Source organism: Cynocephalus volans, chromosome 10 (genome assembly GCF_027409185.1).
Source record: "Cynocephalus volans isolate mCynVol1 chromosome 10, mCynVol1.pri, whole genome shotgun sequence".
In the NCBI taxonomy this organism is placed as follows: domain Eukaryota; kingdom Metazoa; phylum Chordata; class Mammalia; order Dermoptera; family Cynocephalidae; genus Cynocephalus; species Cynocephalus volans.
The window spans coordinates 105,964,086-105,984,031 of record NC_084469.1 but is presented as its reverse complement, the minus strand read 5'-3'; the positions used below and the strand labels follow the sequence as shown (position 1 = coordinate 105,984,031).

Here is a 19,946-nt window from a genome sequence, read left to right as displayed (position 1 = left end):
CCCCGTCGCAGCTCATAGTGGTTTAGAGGAGCCAAGGTATTTCATCCCGGGCTCAGTGTCAGAACTGGATCCCTCAGGGCCAGCATCACTTCCTAAGATCCACGATCAGGAACTTGGTGAATGTTCTCCAGACCCCAGAACTGGGAGGCCATGCACCACCAAGCCCTGGTTGTCCTTCCAGCTCCACATCCATCCAGGCGAGCCCAAGTCCTCCCCCTACAATTGACCTGACTTGCCTCCCTGGGAACTTGATACATCCGGGGTGCTGTTCCTGTTTTGGGGATATCCATGTCAGTTCATGAAGAGACAAGGGCAGGAGATGCTCATCTCTGAGAGTGAGGGGTCCTCGGGTACGGATCCCCCTCCTCAGCCTTGGGATTCAACAGGAACATTTGCGCTCACAAATCCAATATGTAGTTATGTCACAAGAGAGATCATTCCAGGTGCCACCTTTGTTCATGCTGCCACAGTCCTCTTCATCCATGTTGTTGGGTTCCTGTGGGTCCCAGAAGCTAGACGGAGGGAAAAGTGGGGAGAAGGAGGGATGAACAGGGGGAGCACAGGGGATTTTTAAGACAGTGAAACTATTCTGTATGATACTGTAATGGCAAATACATGTCACGACGTATTTGTCAAAACCCTAGGGCCGGCCCGTGGCTCACTTGGGAGAGCGTGGTGCTGACAACACCAAGTCAAGGGTTAAGATCCCCTTATCGGTCTTTTAAAAAAAAAAAAAACATAGAACTTACAACACAAAGAGTGAAGCTTAATGTAAACTACGGACTTTAGTTAATAATAATGCATCGGTATATTATTATAATAATAATGCAACGTGAGACCAGGGATCCAGGCTTCTGCTAGGCAGTCACTGGCTATGGAATGACCCCAGTGGAAATGTGATAACCTCCTGTGTGAGCAAGTTCTCATTCAGCTGAGGACAACTTTTCCAGAAAAAGCATTACTGTGAGCCTTTAGCAGCCAATGCTCCCTGCTGGGGGGTGGATGCACCAGCCCCATAATGTGATCTGAGCTGGGCACTCTCAGGGTCGCACCATACCATGCCATCTCTTTTTAGGGAGTCGTGCCTCCTGCCAGGAATCTTTACTAAAATATGAGATCCTGCTCATCATTTTGGCAAATCAAAATCTTTCTCTTCCTTATCCCCAAATGTTGGCCTGGGTGCTTGGTCTATTTGAGCAGTTGTACAAAAATGTTGAGATGCTTCAGTGGAGGAAAAATTACAGATACAGGGACCAGAGGCCCTGTCACCAAAAAAAAAAACAAAAAACACCTTTGTGCTGCCCCTGTCTAGCCCCACCCTGCAATTCTGGAGAATCTGTCAGCTTGGGTACAAGGATGACAAGCACACGGGGAAGAGGGAATGCCTGGTGTGGTATCGAAATAGTTAAACCTCGGTGCTACATCTGCACCCCACCCCCCAACAGGGTCCCTAGTCCCTTCTATGTCAGGCATAAACCCTTTAGTTGTTGTGGGGATGTCCAAGGGACAGCAGGAGACCCTCGGGAGCTTAAGGGTAATGGTAATTTGCCAACCAAATTTGCAAATTTTTCTATACTTAAAATCAGTACAGCCGTCCTAGTAAGAACCAGCCCCTGACTCCTTCAACCACACACCCATCCCCTTCTCCTCTCCCTGGTTAGGGTCTACAAAGGAAGCAGAGAGACCCTGGGAGCCCTGGACACTTGCCTTAACGTGACGGGTGACCCATCCAGCCACCTCCAGTCCCCTTCTTGTTTCCTGTCATTCAGCCCCAGCCAGTACACCCGTGGAGAGCCATGAGCCTTGGCCACAAAATTCTGCAAATACAAATTCCATTCAACCATTGATTCCTCTACACGACCGTCAGGGGCTTGGAAATGCTGCCCTCCATGCCCCTCCCAGTCCCCATGGTATGCAGAGCAGAATCAACACCTTCCTCCCACTTTAGCATGTATGATGGGAATAATCCTGCTAGGTTCTCATACAGCCTGTGAACCACTCTGTGCCCCAGTTTCCCCATCTGTAAAATGGGATGATAACAGTAGCTACCTCCTCATAAGTCGTGGTGAGGATTAAATGGATTAATATGCTTAAAGGGCTCGGAACAGTGTCTGGCACACAGCAAGTACTACAACATGTTAACATTTAACATCGTAACATTTATGTCATGTTTTTGGCAATAGTAACTGATGATTTTTGGTTTCCCCTGTACATTCGCCTCACCCTGCAGACCTAATCTGCACCCAGACAGCAAAGGACCTCATTGCTTCAACAAAAGAATACAGGAAGTAGAAAAGTGAGAGAAAGGGGACTTCCTGGTTTTAGAATTTCAAAAGCCCAGGCCTTTGGAAGAAGAGAAAGGACTTATGTCAAAGACAAAAGGATTAGAAAGAAAATATGATTAAAGGCAACTCCTCTTCCAGGTGAATTAATTTATATTAGGGAAATCAGACCAGTGATTGTAGGGGTGGATGTGGTGGCAGTTAACTAGAAAAAGGATATCAGAGGACTTTCTAGGGTAGTGGAAACATTGCAAATCTTGGTTAGGCTGACAATCACAAGGGTATATACATTTGCCAAAACTCACTGAACCTACACTTAAGATCTGTGCACTTTACTAGGCAAATCACACCTCACTCACCCAACCAAACCAAGATTCCCTAAAATGTGGGAGGAGAGATTGCAACGAGAAGGAAGTTATAACCTGTAGACATAGTGAGTCCCAGAAAGGGAGAGAAACCCTACACCTCGTCCCTAGTGAGCCCCAGGTAATAGCAAACAAAGAAAAAAAAATGGGTTTGGAGACTCTAAGAAGCAGAAGGGACCTGGGCACTACTTCCTGGGTAAAGCCCCAGGGAGGTGTCAGGAAACCAGAGAGAAGAAAGAGCTTCCTGTCCCATCAAACTGGATGGAGCCTTAGAGGGCCTCACAGTCTCGTATACCCCAGAATAGGGTAGAAGGAGCAGAGAGATTCCTTGTGCCCAAGAACAGCAGGGAAGATGTGGGGAGACCTCCAGACCCAAAAGGCCTTGCTGACAGGAGAATGAGGTGCTTTAGGAGCAACCTGGGTGGTCCAATGACTGACTGCCAGAAAACCAGAAGAATTGCCAACATTTAGAGCATCCTTGCTATCCACCAGACACCAAGATGAGGCAGTTTAAGAAGAGGGAGCTATGACTGCTCAGTTAGCTCAGTTGATTACCACGCAGCCTTGTAATACCAAGGTCAAGGGTTTGGTTCCCTATACCGGCCGGCCACCAAAAAAAAAGAAGAGGGAACCCACCCGTCTTGGCCAATGCAGGATCCCCAATGCTTAGAATAGTGCCTAGCACGTAGTAGGTGCTCAGGAAACATTGGTTAAATTCATTCATTAATAAATGAGCTATGTACTTTGGACAGCTTATGAGATGCTCATCATGACCCACTGAAGCAGGTATCATTATACCAATTTCGTAGATGGGAAAACTTAGGCACAGAGAGGTTAAATAACTCGTTCAGGATCATTTAGTCAGTGGATGTCCCAGTAGATAACAGTTTGGAATAAGGACATCAAGAATCAGACATGTGCTTCCCTCGACCTTGACCCCACCACAAGCTGTCCCCATTCAGAAGAAAAATGTGGGACCCCAACTGACTGCAATTAAATCCTCACCATCCTGGTAAAATGGGAGCTCAAAAGAACTAAAATGAGTAATTTAAAGTAAATAAAGTTATATTTCTTGTGAACCTGAGTTTAGAGAGTATGATTTGTGCCTGCCCTGCTTACATTATCTATTTTAATCCCTTCCAAAACCCTCTATGTTATTCATGCAAATGATGCTATGAAATAGAGGGATAAAAAGTAGAGGGGACAAAAAAAAAAAAAAAACAGAGAGGACATAGAGGTAAAAAACAATAGTAAGATGATATACCTAAATCCAACCAAATCGATAATTATATTCAATTTAACTGGTCTAAAAACACCAATTAAAAGCCAGAGATTGTCAGATCAGATTTTTAAAATCCAAAACCCAACTATATACTGTGTACAAGAAACCCACTTGAAATATAATGACACAGGGGTAGGAGGTCCAGCTGGTTAGCTCAGGTGGTTAGAGTGCAGTGTCATAATACCAAGGTCAAGGGTTCAGAGCCCCATATTGGCCAGCAGTGAATAAAGGGGAAAAAAAAAAAAAAGATGGAAAAAAATATATAAATAAATAAATAAATATAATGACACAGAAAAGCAACAAAAAAATACAAAACCAATATATTGACACAGCTATGTTAAAAGTAAAAGGACAGAAAAATATAAACCACACAAACACTAATAAAATAACGCTATAATGATTACAGTCAAGAGCATGGACTTTGAAGCCAGTTATCTGGGCTGAAATCTGAGCTCTGACACTTACTAGTTGTAAGTGACCACAGGCAAGTTGCTTAAGTGTCCTGTGTGCCTCAGTTTCCTTCTCCATAAAGTACAAACAGTCTGTACTGTGTGCAAAGGGTAATAGGACCTAACTGTAGTAGTATTAAGTCATTAAAGTTGTTTGCAAATATTCCAATTCTCCTTTTGGATGCACACAGGTAAGACCTCATTTCCCTACCACCTTGAAGGATAAGAGTGTCCACGTGACTCACTTTGTGAGTACAAAGAAGCAGAAAACAGACTCTCAAAGTCATGTATGATTTGCCTCGTACATTTTCACCAATGAGCTATGGAGACCATTACTCCAACATAACATAACCTCTCCTGACTGATACACTAATGTGTGGTTGTTGTGATGACCGCAGATGTTAATGCACATAAGATGTAAGGTATTTGGAATACAGCCTGGAAAATAGAACGTGCTACCTAAAAGATAGTCATTATTATATTCTCATGTTAGAAATTAAATTGAGAATTGTAGAGGTTAAATGAAACAATCGATGCTGATAACACCAAGGTCAAGTGTTTGGATCCCATACCAGCCAGCCACTCACACACTCACACACACACACATACACACACTCAGGATATGAGCTCAAACAAAGAGGATATACTTATCCTCTTAACCTCTGCATGATACTATCTCCGTTAAGAGTTTGCTATTAAAGTTTTAGTAGCTCAAAAGTAATTCCAAATTTCCCTCCATCCAGGGGAGGATAGGATGTGTGACTGCTGGAACAGAGGCAGGCTGGCCCTGATGGTTGTCAAAGTCTCGGCAGGGATGGCTCACCTGCTCAGCAAAACTACTGATGATGACCAAATGAGAGTAATTCTCCTGGCAGAACGTCCGGGCTCCATCCCATGTCTTGGTGCTTGGGGAAAAGTAGTAACATTTGCCCTCAAAAGGAAGCCATCCTTCAGGGCATGTGACCCTCTTGCACCCTAAGGACAGGATAGGATGCTGTCAGGGTGGCCTTTGATCCAGAACCATGTATATGTACTTGCTCAACTCCAGGGGGCACCATTTACATAGACTGCACTGAGAATCCGCTCCATGGAGCTGTGCAATGTGCTGACTCTGCCATACCCTCCATCTCTGGGCAGTTCCCCATGTCTCACTCACCTAATAAGCCTCGAAGTTCCACCAGGGACTGGTTGGTGTCATCTCTTACACGGTCAATGTCCTTCTTCAGGCCAGCTAGCCCTGCCATTCCAGTCACTGTCAGAAAGGATGGGCTTCATTGAGGGCTAAGGAACCAGAACCCCATCCACTCCCCTACCTACCTACTGCTGACTGCAGACACATCAGAGAAGCAAGAGTTGTGCTCCTCACTACATCTGCACTCTAAAGAATCATGCTAGAATTCAAAAACCACATGCTCAATGCCCAGGGGACCTACAGTGGCTCAGAGGACAGAGCAACCCCTGGAACTCAGGGAAGTGGGGGATGGTGGGCATCCTGTAGGAGGTGGGTTCTGAAGGAAGAGGGTGATTCAGAAATGATGGGGGAGGAGGGCACAGCAGGCATGGGCTACCTTAAAAGCAAGATGCAGAGACAAGGATGTTGGGTGCAGTAGGGATGGGGAGGAACCTTAGAGGAGCTTGAGCTCAAAGCAGGATGAGGTCTGATGTCTGGGTCCCTTGAATACCAAGCAAAAGCTTTCACATGGGACTCTGGGCAATGAGAAGGCCTTGATGGGTTTTGAGCAGAAGAGTGGTTTGACACGAGGCAGTGGGGAGTGGAGCAATTCTTGGACTTCAGCAGTCATGGTAGAGGCCAGCCGAGCACAGGAGATTCTTCTACAACTAGCATGTGCATTCTCACTGCTCTCTCACTAAGTTTGCCCTCTTGCAATGCTCTCTAGCTCAGTAGATGGCCCTTCTATTGGACGAAACAGAAATATAAGTTGTGTGTGTGTGTGTGCATGTGTGTGTGTGCGTGTGTGTGTTGCGTGTACGTGTGCGTGTGTGTGCATGCGTGTGTGCATGTCTGTGTATCTGTGCATGCATGTGTGTGTGCATGCATGTTTGCGTGCGTGCGTGCATGTGTGCATGTGTGTGTGTGCATGTGTGAGTGTGCATGCGTGTCTGTGTGTGTGCATGAGTGTGCGTGCGTGAGTGTGTGTGTGCGTGCGTGCATGAGTGTGTTCATGCGTGTGTGTGCGTGTGTTTGTGCATGCATGTGTGCATGTCTGTCTGTGCATGCATGTGTGTGCGTGCGTGTGTGCGTGCGTGTCTGTGTGTGTGCGTGCGTGAGTGTGCGTGTGTGTGTGCGTGCGTGTGTGTGCGTGTGTTTGTGCATGCATGTGTGCATGTCTGTCTGTGCATGCATGTGTGTGCGTGCGTGTGTGCGTGCGTGTCTGTGTGTGTGCGTGTGTGTGTGTGCGTGCGTGTGTGTTGTGTGTACGTGTGCATGTGTGCGTGCGTGAGTGTGCATGCGTGTCTGTCTGTGCGTCTGTGCGTGCGTGAGTGTGTGTGCGTGCGTGTGTGTGCATGTGTATTATCCTGACGCTCCTCCCTCTTGCTCATGACCGTTCCTAATCCATCCCCAGCTCCTGTCAATTTTACCTCTTAAGCATTTCTACTCCACCACTTCTCTCCATCCTCAGGTTCACTAGCTTCATTCAAACCACCATGGTCTCTCACTTGCCCAACTACATCATCCTCCTCCCTTGTATGTACAATGTTACCTCCTACCACAGGGCCTTTGCACATGCCAGAGTTTCTCAACACCTCACCTGGTTAATTCCTTCCCCTCTTCCTTCACTCAGCTGCAGCACCATTTCCCTAGGGAGGCCCTCTATTACGCCCCAATCCAAATATATGGTCAAGATTTCTTGTTAGACACTTTCAGAGAACTGTATCCCACTCCTTTTGACTATTCATAGAAATTTGAAATTTCATACTTGTCTGAGTGATAATTTGATGAATGGCTGTCTGTGCCTGTGCTGTTCAGTGAAAATAAAATGTGAACCAATTACCTAATTTTAAATTTGCTAGTGGCCACATTTTTAAAAGGTAAAAGAAATAGTTCAAATTAATTTGAATTATATATTTTATTTATCCCAATATATCTACAATATTATCATTTCAATATGTAGTCAATGTTTAAAAATTATTAGTGGGATATTTTACATGTTTTTATAGCAAGTCTTTGAAACAGGTGTGCTTATAGTTATAGCACATCTCAGTTCACATTGGCCAGGTTTCAAGTGCTCAACAGGTAGAGTTGGCCGCCATGTTGGCCATCATGGCCAATGGAGGTCTATACACACACACACACACACACACACTCCACAGGGACAGGGACTGTGTCTGGTGTGTTCACCATTCTGCCCCCCAGGACCTAGCACAGTGCCTAGCAAAAATGCGGGTGGGGTTGGTCTTGGAGTTGGGTTTGGTGATTGTGCTTGGTGCTCAATATGCGTGGCATGCAGCCATGATTGAAAGTACTCACCATTTGCTTGCCACTCCATCTGCTGAAAGGTTAACATCCTCAGTTCTTCCACCACCTCCTGGTCTATGAGAAAGAGTCCAGCATAAGCCCAGGTCCTCCCACGCCCCATCCTCAATCCACCTCCATTCCCCATCCTGGCCCTACTCACACTTAATCAGAGTCACGGTCAGACCGATGCAGCCCAGGAGCAGTGAAATCACCACCAGCGGACACAGGTACACCATCCATCTCTCCTCCTGGTAGCACCCAGGACCCCCGGACTTCTGACTGAGCCAGGGTACTGGAGTTGCTGGGGGAGTGGAGGTAGGGACAAACAGTCTGACACTGGTGCTTCAGGGAGCAAGGAAGGGACCCTTGGGCCTTTCTCTAAGAGCAGGGGGACAGAGCTCTGTAGTCACGACTATTTCACCAAATGTGGTCAGCGAGAAAGTGTCAGGGGGAGTGAGCCCTGAGGAGGCCCAGAGCATTTACGGAGCACTTACTGTGTGCTAAGCATCATGTACTTCCTTCTTATCTCATTGGATGCTCACCCTTATGATGCACATATAGGTAATATTCCCATTTTGCAAGTAAGTAAACTGAGGCTTGGTGAGGTCACACGTGACTTGGACCCAGCTCTGCCCTCAGTATCTACGACACATTGTCTTCTACTGTCCAGCTGCTCCTGCCCAAGCTGCTCCCCACTCAGAGAAGCCTGTAGACCCTTGTTCTGGGGCAGAGAATGCTTCCCCCATCTTATGCAAACATGAGGTGGGGCCTGAAGAATACCCAGCAGACACCCTGCATCTCTGGGGACCTGGCCTAGGCTCAGGGAGGGGCAGCTTCTGAAAGGAGAAGTTTTTATGACCCAGGGTCTCGCTTCAGAGCTGTAGATCTGAATCATAAATGGGCCACCATGACAGGGGATGAGGACTTACAGGCTAGGGATGGCTGGAATGGGGGAGGCTCCAGATCAGCACCTGGGAGAAAGAGGGAGACGGGTTTCTTCAGAAGTTGCCATAAGACGCTGACTTCCAAGATCCACCACCCCTGCTTTGTTCTCTGGTCAGATTTGGGGGACTGAAAGGAAACGTCCATCTGGATAAGGAAAATGTGGTATGTATACACCACGGAATACTACTCTGCCCTAAAAAAGATTGAAATTCTGCCATTCGCAACAACACAGATGAGCTTGGAGAACATTATGTTGAGTGAAATAAGCAAAGCACAGAGGGAAAAATACCACATGTCCTCACTCCGAAGTGGGAGCTAAGAAAGAAGGAAGGAAAGAAAGACCACAGTGGTGCGTTGGACTCACAGATGGGAGAGAGCACACCTAGGGTTGTGTAGAGTGGGGGGAGAGAGGGCAGAGGTCAGGGATTAATTGGGTGGGGGGCAAGGGGAAAAATTGCAATTCGTGATCATGGACATCCTAATACTATTGATCTGACCGTCACATTCTGGGTGCAGGTGGTGAGGGTCAGCTTTGTACCGCGTGAATATGCATAATCAATAAAATTAAATTTAAAAAAATAAAAAGAAAGAAAGGAAACATACAGATGCCCCCTCTCATGCTTCTTAAGGGGTCTTCCCGTTGCTCACCCAGTTGAGGAGATACGCAGGTGACAGGGGTAAGGTCCAGGCCTGGAAGGGATCAAAAAGACAATGGTCATTCACGGTAGGGCTTCAGCCAGGTGAGCAGGAAGATCCCAGCCCTAGACTCTCACCTGTCATCTTTGGGATCTTGCAAGGAAGTGGGGGATTCTCGGTTTTCTTTCCTGAGGAGAGAGGAATGGTTGGTCGGGCCCAGAACAGGACAAAGCCAGCACTGGGTCCCCTGCACCCCCTGCCCCAGCTCACCTGCCCTTGGAGGCCTTGGTGGAGCCATCGAACCTGGAGAAGAGAAGCTCAGGGTTAGGGCTGTTCTGAGGCTAGCATCGAGACTGAAGGAAGGAATGAAAACAGGGTGGAAGGTTGGAGATGGGGTCGGGCAAGGGAATGGAACTGGAGTTAGGGATGAGACAGTGTTAAGGTGGAATGACCAACCAGATTGCCCACAGCTTTCCCAGTTTGAAACATAGAGTCCCACATCCCAGGAAACCCCTCAGTCCTGGACAAACTGGGACTGTTGTTCCCCCTAAGTTAAAGACACAGTTGAGTCTGGGGATGGGGGTGGAGTTGAGGTGAGGTTGGGTTTAGGGTTGGAGTTGGGCTGGAGATGGGGTGGGGTTGAAGATGCGCTGGGGATAGTGATGGGTATGGCAGTAGGGCTGTGATTCCGGATGTGGTTAGGATGGAGGAAGGAGTCATTGCTAGGTTTGGGAATGGGGAAAGAGTTGAAGTTGGGCTGGACCTGGGTTGGGGTATGGGGATGAAGTTGGATTTGGGAATGAAGGTGGGGTTGCACTTGGAGATGGGGAGGGGGCTATGTTTGGGAAAGGGGTGGCCCTGAAGGTGGGAATGGGGTTGGTCTTGGAGCTGGGTTTGAGGGTCATGTTAGGACAGTGTTGGAGTTGGAGATGGGGCAGCCAATCAGCACATCCCAGTTCATCCCCCCTCATGCAAAGCCCCACATTGTCCCTGGACCTCCCAGGGTGGCCCCACTCCGGACTCACAATTGGGGAATGTGAGCCCCAGTCTACATGGCCCCTGTCCAAAGAGGCCAGGGTCGCACTGTCACCTGGGCCCCAGGGATCTCTCATGGTCTCTGGGACCCTGGAGGGAGTCAACTCAGGGAAACTTCTCAAATCTCCACTTTTATATCCACTTATCAGCCTCTTGCTGAACCCTGAGCCAGGCCTGGGCCACCCAAGTCTAAAGAAAACCTGGCCTTTGGGTATAAATGCAAGGAGGTCAGGGAGCCAACCGTCCACTCACAGTTTCTCAAACACCAGCTTTCATGTCTCTGGTACACCCTCCAGTTCTCTCCTGGGCTTGTCTTCCTAACAAATTCCTACTTCAGTATTCCCCCCTCTGATATCCACTTTCCCCCAATATTGTAGGAAGAGCCATCAATTCCCCCGCGGGATTTCTCCAGTCTCTTGGTCCCTCACCTCTCATCCCTGCTCACCCAAGGCTGTGCCCAGAAGTGCCTACCCCACCAGACTGACAGATCCTCATGGGCAGAGCATGGGTTCCAGCACTCTCGCTGTCACGGTGCCTGGCACGGGCTGGTACACAGAAGACTGACCATGTGTATACATGCCCAGCTAATGCCCCCGGAGGCCCTGCTCCCTCCATGCCTGCAGGCTACACACCTGGCCTCCAAGAAGTCCTCTTACCTGGCTTGGGAGGAAGGTCCTTGTACGGTGGCGCCGTATTCTCATAATCATCATCCTCCTCTTCCCTGGCCCCTTCCGGAGGAAAGAGAACTCAGAGCCCAGCCCACTCCCACCTCCATCCCCCAGGCCCTGGTCTCCAGCCCCCACTGCCCCAGGGTGAGGATGCTGTAACCTGGATCTTGACTACAGTGGGTCCCCAGCCCAAGCCTGGCCAGGCCCTACCTCGTGTGTCCGAGCACCAAGTGTTAGTATATAGGGTGTGCATGGCTGCAGCTAACACAAGGAGCTTGAGAAGTGGCAGCCAGATCTTGGTGTCTTCTGCCCCTGGTCCTTCCTACCCAGGTGTCTGGGGCCTCTCTCAGTTCCTTTTTCCTTTAAAAGTCAAGTTCATGCAAATCCATCTTGAGGGGAGCCCCTCCCACCCCTAGCCCCACACGTGAACTTGTCTTTCTCTCTAGTCTGGACACCCTTCTCTCTTTTTTTTTTTTTTTGGTGGCTGTCTGGTACGGGGATCTGAACCAATGACCTTGGTGTTATAGTGTTATAAGGCTGCGCTCTAATGCCCCTAGTTTGGATCCATGCGTAGAAGTAACCATGAAAACAGCCCCTGCAGCTGAGCTCCTGCAGAGAACCACACCCTGGGTGATAAAGATAGGCAAGCTCCTTCCTTCAAGGAACGTTCAATCTAGACTGGAGAAATGACAAACCAGTAAAGAAACATAGAAATAAACAATATAGTTTTGGTTTTTACATTTTATTTCTAAAAGCGAGTGAGTATTAGAAAAACTAATAATAATAATAAAACAGAGTAATGGGCTACTATGGGGGCTTATACAAAGAGGTGGTCAGGGAATGCCTCCTGGAGGTGGTGACATTTGTAGCAAGATGATAAAGTGATTAAGTGCTAAGTACCTCCCTCATTCCAGAGTGAAGTGCTAGGACACCAGATCAGTTATCTATGGCTGCATAACAAATTACCACCAAAACTTTGTGACTTAAGCATTTATTATCTCACAGTTTCCATGGAATGAGAGCAGCTTAGCTGGGTGGTTCTGGCCTGGGATCTGTTACATGACTGCAGTCAACATGTTGCTTGGGGCTGCAGGTCTCTGAAGAATCTGACTGGGGCTGGAGGATCAGCTTTTGAGATGATGCACTCACATGGCTGTTGCTAAAGTGGAAGCCACATGCCTTTTGTGACCTGGACTCACAAGTCACAAACTACAATATTCACTACAGTCTACTTATCACATGGACAGCCTCTGAGTCTTCTGGGAGAGGTACACAAGGTGCTGTGGATGGATTGAATTGTGTCCCGCAGAGTTCATATATTAGAAGCTTAACTCCCAGTTTAACTGTTGAGGGTGGGAAATCCTCTTACGGTAATTTAAAGGTGAGGCCTTAAAGAGGTGACTGAATTGTAGGACCATGCAGTAGTGAACGGATTAATAATGGTGGTCAGGGGCGTGGTTCTGAGGGCTTTAAAAAAGAGAGTGCATGAGGAGCTCTCTCTCTCTCTCTCTCTCCTTTCATTTTCTGCCATGTGAGACCCCTGGATCACTGTCACCACCACCAAGGTCTTCACCAAATGTGTTCCCTGGACTTTGGACTTCCCAGCCTCCGAAACCAAGCAATAAATTTTGCTTTCTTTATAAATCATTCAGTTTCAGGTATTTATGTTATAAACAACAGAAATGGACTAATACACAAGGGCATGAATACCAGGATGTACGGATCATTGGGGACCATCTTGAAGGCTGGCTACCACAGTCATATATGCAGAATTTGCAAAACATGAGTGTCATATATGAGTCATAGATGCAGAATCTGAGCTTGACATAAAGGTATTTAAAAGGTTAAAATTCCAGACAGAGAGAGAAGTCTGTCCAAGCCATGGCAAAACGAGAGGATGGGGTTTTGATTCACACCCAAAATAGCATAAAGCAAAAAGACATGGAGGAAAGGGCTACAGTGTGCGTGGCTGCAGTTTCTGGTATGGCAAGGATGTGGGAGTTTCCCACGAGCCAAGTAAAGCCTGTGGAATAACCAGACTGAACTTATTTGAAACACCCTACCCAAGAGAGCAGCCTGCCTATGTTTCTCAAAAGGGCCAATGGCCTTAGAATTATTCATGACTCCTCTCTTTCTCATTCCGTGACTAGGGCAAAATAAATTTTCAAAAGCTGGCTGCAACAATATTGCATGTCCTACGTATTCTTATGCAATGTGACCTTGCCTCTACATCAAGAAGTAGAGTCTCGTGGGCTTTAGCCACACCCACCAACGTCCACATCCAGCCCAGCAGCAACCAATGATACACTGCCGGAAGTACCATGGGCTCCCAAGCCAGGGTACTAGGGGGCAAGGGCCTCAGCCATGCCACCCAACATCCACACCCAGCCCAGCCACAACCAAGTTGCCATCAGAAGCCCCCTGGGCTCCCCTGCTAGAATGAGGGGGGTGCCATAGGCCTTGACCATGCCCCCTCCCTCCTCCTTCCCATTCCCTGCTCCTCTCCCCTCTCCCCCTCCCTCCCAACTGCTCCATAACAACATCTTAGAATGTAAAAAAAAAAAGATAATAATAAATAAATATATTTTTTAAAATTTTTTTTAAAAGAAGTAGAATCTACATGAATCTGGGCTGGCCTCCGTGACTCTCTTATAACCAACGGATTGCAGTGGAAGTGAATGATAAGTATATAAGGCAATACATAAGTTAATTAACTCAACTTAGCCATTCCATAATGTACACGTATTTCAAAACATCATGTTTTGAAATATACAATTTTTATTGTCAAGTAAATAAATGAATTAGAAAAAAAAGAATGTAGTGGCAGTGTCAGCTGTCATGTAGCTTCCACCTGACTCCCTCAAATGTGCTCCCAGCAGCCATGTTGGCAGGAAGCCCAAGCTACACAGGGGTCATGTGTAAATGTGTCACTCCACAATCCCAACTGAGGCCAAACTTTAAGTTATCCCAGCCCTGGTGCCAGATGTTTAAGTGAAGACACCTTCCTGATGATACCAGCTCCTCGGCCATTAGAGTCATTTCCAGCCCTTTGAGTCTCCCCATCTAAAGCCCCAGATATTGTGGAACAGAAATAAACTGTCCCCACCATGCCCTGTCCCATTTCCTAGCCACTCCCACACTTAGTGGGGTGCTGTATTAGATACCCTAGATAACTGCATTTGAGGCCATTCCGTTAGTAATTCTGGTTGGCTCCACCTTCACAGTATATCCGGCATCTGGCCCCTTCTCTCCTCCTGGTCTGAATCATCATCCTCTTTTCCCTGGATTACAGTAGTAACCTCCACTTTGGTCTACCTGTTTCTGCCCTGTATTAGCCTGCTAAGTCTGCTGTAACAAAATACCACAGACTGAGTGCATTAAACAACAGAAATTTGTTTTTTCATCATTCTGGAGGCTGGAAGCCCAAGATGAAGGTGTAGGCATGGTCAGTTTCTGGGAAGGGCTCTCTTCTTGGCTTGCAGGTGGCCGCCTTCTTGCTGTGTCCTCACATGGCCTTTTCTCTATGTGTGCTCACACCTGGTGTCTCCTCTTCCTATAAGGACACTAGTCCTGTTGGATTAGGACTGCACCCTGATGACCTCATTTAATCTTTATTATCTCCTTAAAGGCCCCATCTCCACACAGAATATTGGGCGTGAGGGCTTCAACTAATGAATTGGGGGGGTGAGACACAATTCAGTTCATAACACTCCCCCCGATTATCCATTTTCCCCCAGAACAATCAGAGTAACATTAAAATCATAGATCAAAATCTGTTGCTCTCCTGTTTAAAACCTTCAATGGAGAAGAGGCTGAATTTTATTTTAACTATAGTTGGAAGCCTACATTTCTAGAAGGATAGTGTTGCTGCATGCTCAGGTATGAAAGCCAGTGGGAAAGGTGGAAAGTTGCAGTTTGGATTTTGTACATGTTAAATGTGAAATGCCTGCTACACAGTAAGAGAAGTAGACTCTCTGGTTGGATGATCAAGGCTGAAGTCAAGGGAGAGGTTTAGGCAGAAGGTATAAAATTGGGGCCATCAGTTCAGGAAGGTATTTTAAGCCATAAGATGGTGTGGGCTGAGGGAGAGAGCATGTGGATAAGGGGTATGTATCAGTTTCCTAGGGATTCCATGACAAATTACCTCAAACTTGGTGGCTTTAAAAAAAAAAAAAAATTTATTCTCTTGCAGCTCTAGAGCCAGAAGTCTGAAATCAAGGGTGTCAGCAGGGCTGTGCTCCCTCTGGAAGATCTAGAGGAGGATCCTAACTCGCTTCTTCCAGTTTCTGGTGGCTCCAAGTGTTCCTTGGCTTGTGGCCACATCACTCCAGTCTCTGCCTCCGTCTTCACATGGCTTTCTTCTCCATGCATCTCTGTGCCAAAAATCTCCCTCTCCTTTGTCTTATAAAGACACCAGTCATTGGATTCAGGGTCCACCCTAAATTTAAGATGATCTCATCTTGACATCCTTCACTTAATTACATCTGCAAAGATCGTTTTTGAAAATAAGGTTACATTTCCAGATTCCAGGGCTCAGGACTTGGACATATATCATTTTGGAGAGACACAATTCAACCCACCACAAGGTCCAAGGACTGAATTCTCTTGGACACATGGAGTTGAAGCGAAACCAAGAAAGGAGGCTAAGAATGAACAGCCACAGAGGTGAGAGGAGAAAAGGAGAGAGTGGTCTCCCGGACCCAGGTGAGGAAGGAATACAATTCAACTATGCCAAATGCTGCTGAGAAGTTGAGTCAGAGGGGCATTGAGAACAGACCCCTGAACCTGGTGTATTAGTCCTTTTCTGTTGCTTATAATGAAATATTTGAAACTGGGTGATTTATAAAGAAAGTGAAATTTAGTGCTTACAGTTTCAGAGGCTGGGAAGTCCGAAGTCCAGGAAACAGATCTGGAGAGGATCTTCAGCAGTGGCTTTACAGAAATTTAGGGGTCTCATGGTAGAGCAGAGAGAGCAGAGAGATAGACTCTACTCTTCTTTTAAAGCCCTCAGAACCACGGCCCTGACCACCATTATTAATCCATTCACTACGACATGCTCCTACAATCCAATCACATTTCACCTTCAAGACCCCGCCTTTCAATTACCAAAACAGGATTTCCCACCCTCCTACCAGTCACAGTGGGAGCTAAGTTTCTAATACATAAAACTTGGGGGACACAATTCAAGCTTCAGTGAGTTTTGGGGGGACATTTCAATCCACTACACCTGGCAACGTAGAGGTCATTGATCATCTTCTCCGAAGGACTTTTAGTTGAGTGGGAGGTTTGGGGGGACCCTTAATGGAGGAAAGACAGTGTGAAGAACCCACAGCAAAGACCACTCTTTGAGAAGTTCTGCTTTAAAGGGGAGCAGAGAAACGAGACATATGGAGGAGGATGTAGGGTCAAAGTCAGGTGGCAGGGAGTGGGGGTTAAGACAGGAGATTTTTACAGAATGCCCTGTGCTGATGAGAAAGTCCATTGAAGATGGAAATCTTTTTTTTTTTTTTTTTTTGGGGGCTGGCCAGTACAGGGATCTGAACCCTTGACCTTGGTCCTTGGTGTCACAAGGCTGTGCTCTAACCAACTAAACTAACTGGCCAGCCTGTCTCCAGATGATTTTGTGGGGCCGGCCCGTGGCTCACTCGGGAGAGTGTGGTGCTGATAACACCAAGGCCCCGGGTTCGGATCCCATATAGGGATGGCCGGTTCGCTCACTGGCTGAGCGTGGTGCTGACAACACCAAGTCAAGGGTTAGGATCCCCTTACCGGTCATCTTTTTATAAAAAAGAAAAAAAAAAAAAAAAAGACAGATGATTTTGTAAGTTTCTAATTCCCTGTGTTAAATCCCTTCCTGCTCCAACTAGCTGGTGCAGCCTCTGTCTTTTGCACTGAACCCTGACCGACAACCCCTCCGTGCAGGAACCTCTTCCAACTATAGTCCTCTTTAGTTCCCACCTGAAACTCATTTTCCCTATTTCTTTCACAGAAAGGGTCCTCATAATGTGTCCTGTTATTATGTGCTTGACTGAATAATGCCCCCCCAAAAGATATCCACATCTTCGTCTCCAAAAGCTAGGAATGTAATCTTTTAGGCAAAGGGGGTTTGCAGGTGTGATTTGGGTTTTTTTAAAGGTGTGTCAAGAGAAGCAGTGGGATTGGAAAAGGAACAAAGAAATCTGTAACTGGTCGTGATCGGTTAGTTGCAATTACCACTGCACTCAGACCTGCTGCAGGTGTGATTAAATTAAGCCTCTTGAGATGGAGAGATTAACCTGGATTATCCAGGAAGGCCCTAAATGCCATCACTAGTGTCCTCGGAAAAGGGAGACAGAGGGAGATTTGACACAGAAGAAGGCAACTGGCCACTAAAGCAAGATGCTATGCTGCTAGCTTGGAAGATGGCAAAAGAGGCCTCAAGCTAAGGAATGCAAGAATGTAGCTCCAGAAGCTGGAAACAGCAGGAAAACGGATTTTCCCACTGCAGCCTCCTCAGGGAGCTCAGCCCAGCCAGCACCTTGGATTCAGCCCAATTTTTTGGTCTTCTGACCTCCAGAACTGCAAAATAATCTATTTCTGTTGTCTAAAGCCCCTAAGTTTGTGGTAATTTGTTGCAGTTGTCACAGGAAACTGATACATACCCCAAAAAGCAAGACCCCAATTCCCCTTTTATGAGCTTTCTGACAACTCAAATCATTTTGAACAATGAAGAAAATCCATCAGGCCCATGTACAAGTTAAAATATTAGGTTGGGTCACCATAACAGAGATTTAGAAGATTTGCTTAAATAAAACAATTTACTTCTCACCTAACAGTCTCGATATAAGCAATTCAGAGTCTCCACAAGTGGAAAATCTTCCCCAGCACATGGGGACGGGGGTGGCCACAGCCCTAGTTGTGGTGGAAGGGTGGTGACAGATCAGCCTTCCATTCCATTAAAAGCTCACCCCAGGGGCTGGGCTTTCCCCTGTTATGCTGCCCAATGTCATAGAATCTTCCCTTTGCATGAGGGGCAGGTGTGACTGTACCCATTCTAGAGATGGGGAAATGGAGACTTGCCTGAGATGGAAGATAGAAACTGTCTGCTCAGCAAACACCCTCTAAGCACAGGAGAGCATCAGACTCCAGATGAATACGGGAGGTCACGAGCATATAGGTGGAAAGGACTGACAGCATCTCTGCCCATCAAGGACACTCTTTGTGATGGGTGGGCCTGGGGCAGGTTAATACAATAAAGGCTAGGTGGTGTCATTGTATGCAGGAGATGGCTACAGGGCCAAAGCCATCATTCAGGAACTGGTAGTGGAATCCAGCCCCATCAACTGAGTATAACACAAGACTATGGGCCCAGGCTCACTCCAGCTCTGCCTTGTTCTTGCTGTGTGACTTCAGGAGACTAGAACAACGTCTCTGAGCATTGGTCTACCGATATGTCAAATGGGGATTCCTTTGTCCATTCATCCACTTGACAGATATGTACTAACTACTAACTATGTGTTCAGGCTCTGTTCTGGGGACTAGGGATACACTGGGAAACAAATAAACAAAAAAAAATCTCTACCCTTGGGAACAGGGAGAAAGACAGTGAATGAAATAAGTCAAACATATTAGAAGTTGTGTTAGATAGCCGTGAGTAGAAAAGGAAGAAAGGACTGGCCGAATAGCTCAATTGGTTAGAACATGAGGCCGATAACACCAAGGTCAAGGGTTCAGATCCCCTTACCGGCCAGCCACCAAAACAAAAAAAAGAAAGAAAAAAAAGAGAAAAGGGGGATCAGATATATTTGGGAGGTTGCAATAAAAAAGAGGATCACAGAATAGAAATCATGCAAAGTACGTTCTCCAACCATGACCAAATTAACTAGAAATTAATAACAATGACATCTGGAAAATCCCTAAATACTTGGAAATTAGATAACACCCATGGGCCAAGGAGGGAGTCAAAAAAGAAATTTAAAATATCTCAAACTGAATAAAAGTGAAAGCCTCTCACCATATGTGGGTTGTAGCTAAAGCCACTCTGAGAAGAAAATGTACACAGACAGTCCCCCACGTGTGACGGTTTGATCACGAGGGTAAACAACTGGTACTCTGTGGTGCGCTATGTTGCCAGATGATTTTGCCCAAATGTAGGGTAAGGTAAGCATTGTGAGCATATTTAAGGTGGGCTAGGCTAAGCTATGACATTCGGTAGCTTAGGTGCATTAAACGCATTTTCGACTTATGACTTGTGCACCTTAAGGTGGGTCTATCAGGATGTGGCCCCATCATAAGACAAACAACATGTGTACCATTAAATGCTTACATGTTGAAAAGTGGTCAGAAAAGGGCTTACTGGAAAGGTGACATTTGACATGGATTGAAGGAGGCTGGGGGGAGTCATGTGGATATCAGAAGGAACAGCATTTAAGGTCGTGCAAAGGCCCTGAGGGGACCAGCAGGAAGTCTTGGGTCCAACATCACCTTCTCAGTAAGACCATCTAAAATGGCCCTATTTAAAATTCCAGGCCAGAAGGCCGGCCCGTGGCTCACTTGGGAGAGCATGGTGCTGACACCACCAAGTCAAGGGTTAAGATCCCCTTACCGGTCATCTTTTAAAATTAATTAATTAATTAATTTAATTTAATAATATAAAATTCCAGACCAGCCCTTCTCATACCCTCCATCGTTACTTTTCTCCTCAGTCATTATCAACAGCTCACAATCCACAGAATTCACTTCTTTACCTTATTTACTGCCTGTTCCCCCCACCTCCCCCCTCCCGCCCCCATTAGCAGCTCAGCTCCACAAGGGCAGGGATTTGTGT

General features: G+C 46.7%; 1 protein-coding gene across 1 annotated transcript; it reads right to left on the bottom strand.

The window, feature by feature from the left end:
• Window positions 1–379: 379 nt before the first annotated feature.
• CLEC17A (C-type lectin domain containing 17A) lies at window positions 380–19,806 on the bottom strand. The gene is made up of 12 exons (XM_063110027.1): window positions 19,800–19,806; window positions 11,129–11,200; window positions 9,708–9,740; window positions 9,575–9,625; window positions 9,450–9,491; window positions 8,786–8,827; window positions 8,017–8,157; window positions 7,869–7,931; window positions 5,535–5,630; window positions 5,202–5,353; window positions 1,708–1,817; window positions 380–512 (listed from the first exon to the last, which is right to left on the bottom strand). The coding sequence occupies exons 1-12, from the start codon at window positions 19,804–19,806 to the stop codon at window positions 380–382; spliced, it is 942 nt and encodes a 313-aa protein (XP_062966097.1).
• Between the last annotated feature and the right edge of the window lie 140 nt (window positions 19,807–19,946).

Excerpts from the sequence above, each read along its gene's own strand:
- CLEC17A (XM_063110027.1), bottom strand. Across the intron at positions 8,828-9,449 it reads CTGCGTATCTCCTCAACTGG|GTGCTGATCTGGAGCCTCCC; the intron begins GTGAGCAACGGG and ends TCTTTCTCCCAG. Across the intron at positions 8,158-8,785 it reads ATTCCAGCCATCCCTAGCCT|CAACTCCAGTACCCTGGCTC; the intron begins GTAAGTCCTCAT and ends CCACTCCCCCAG.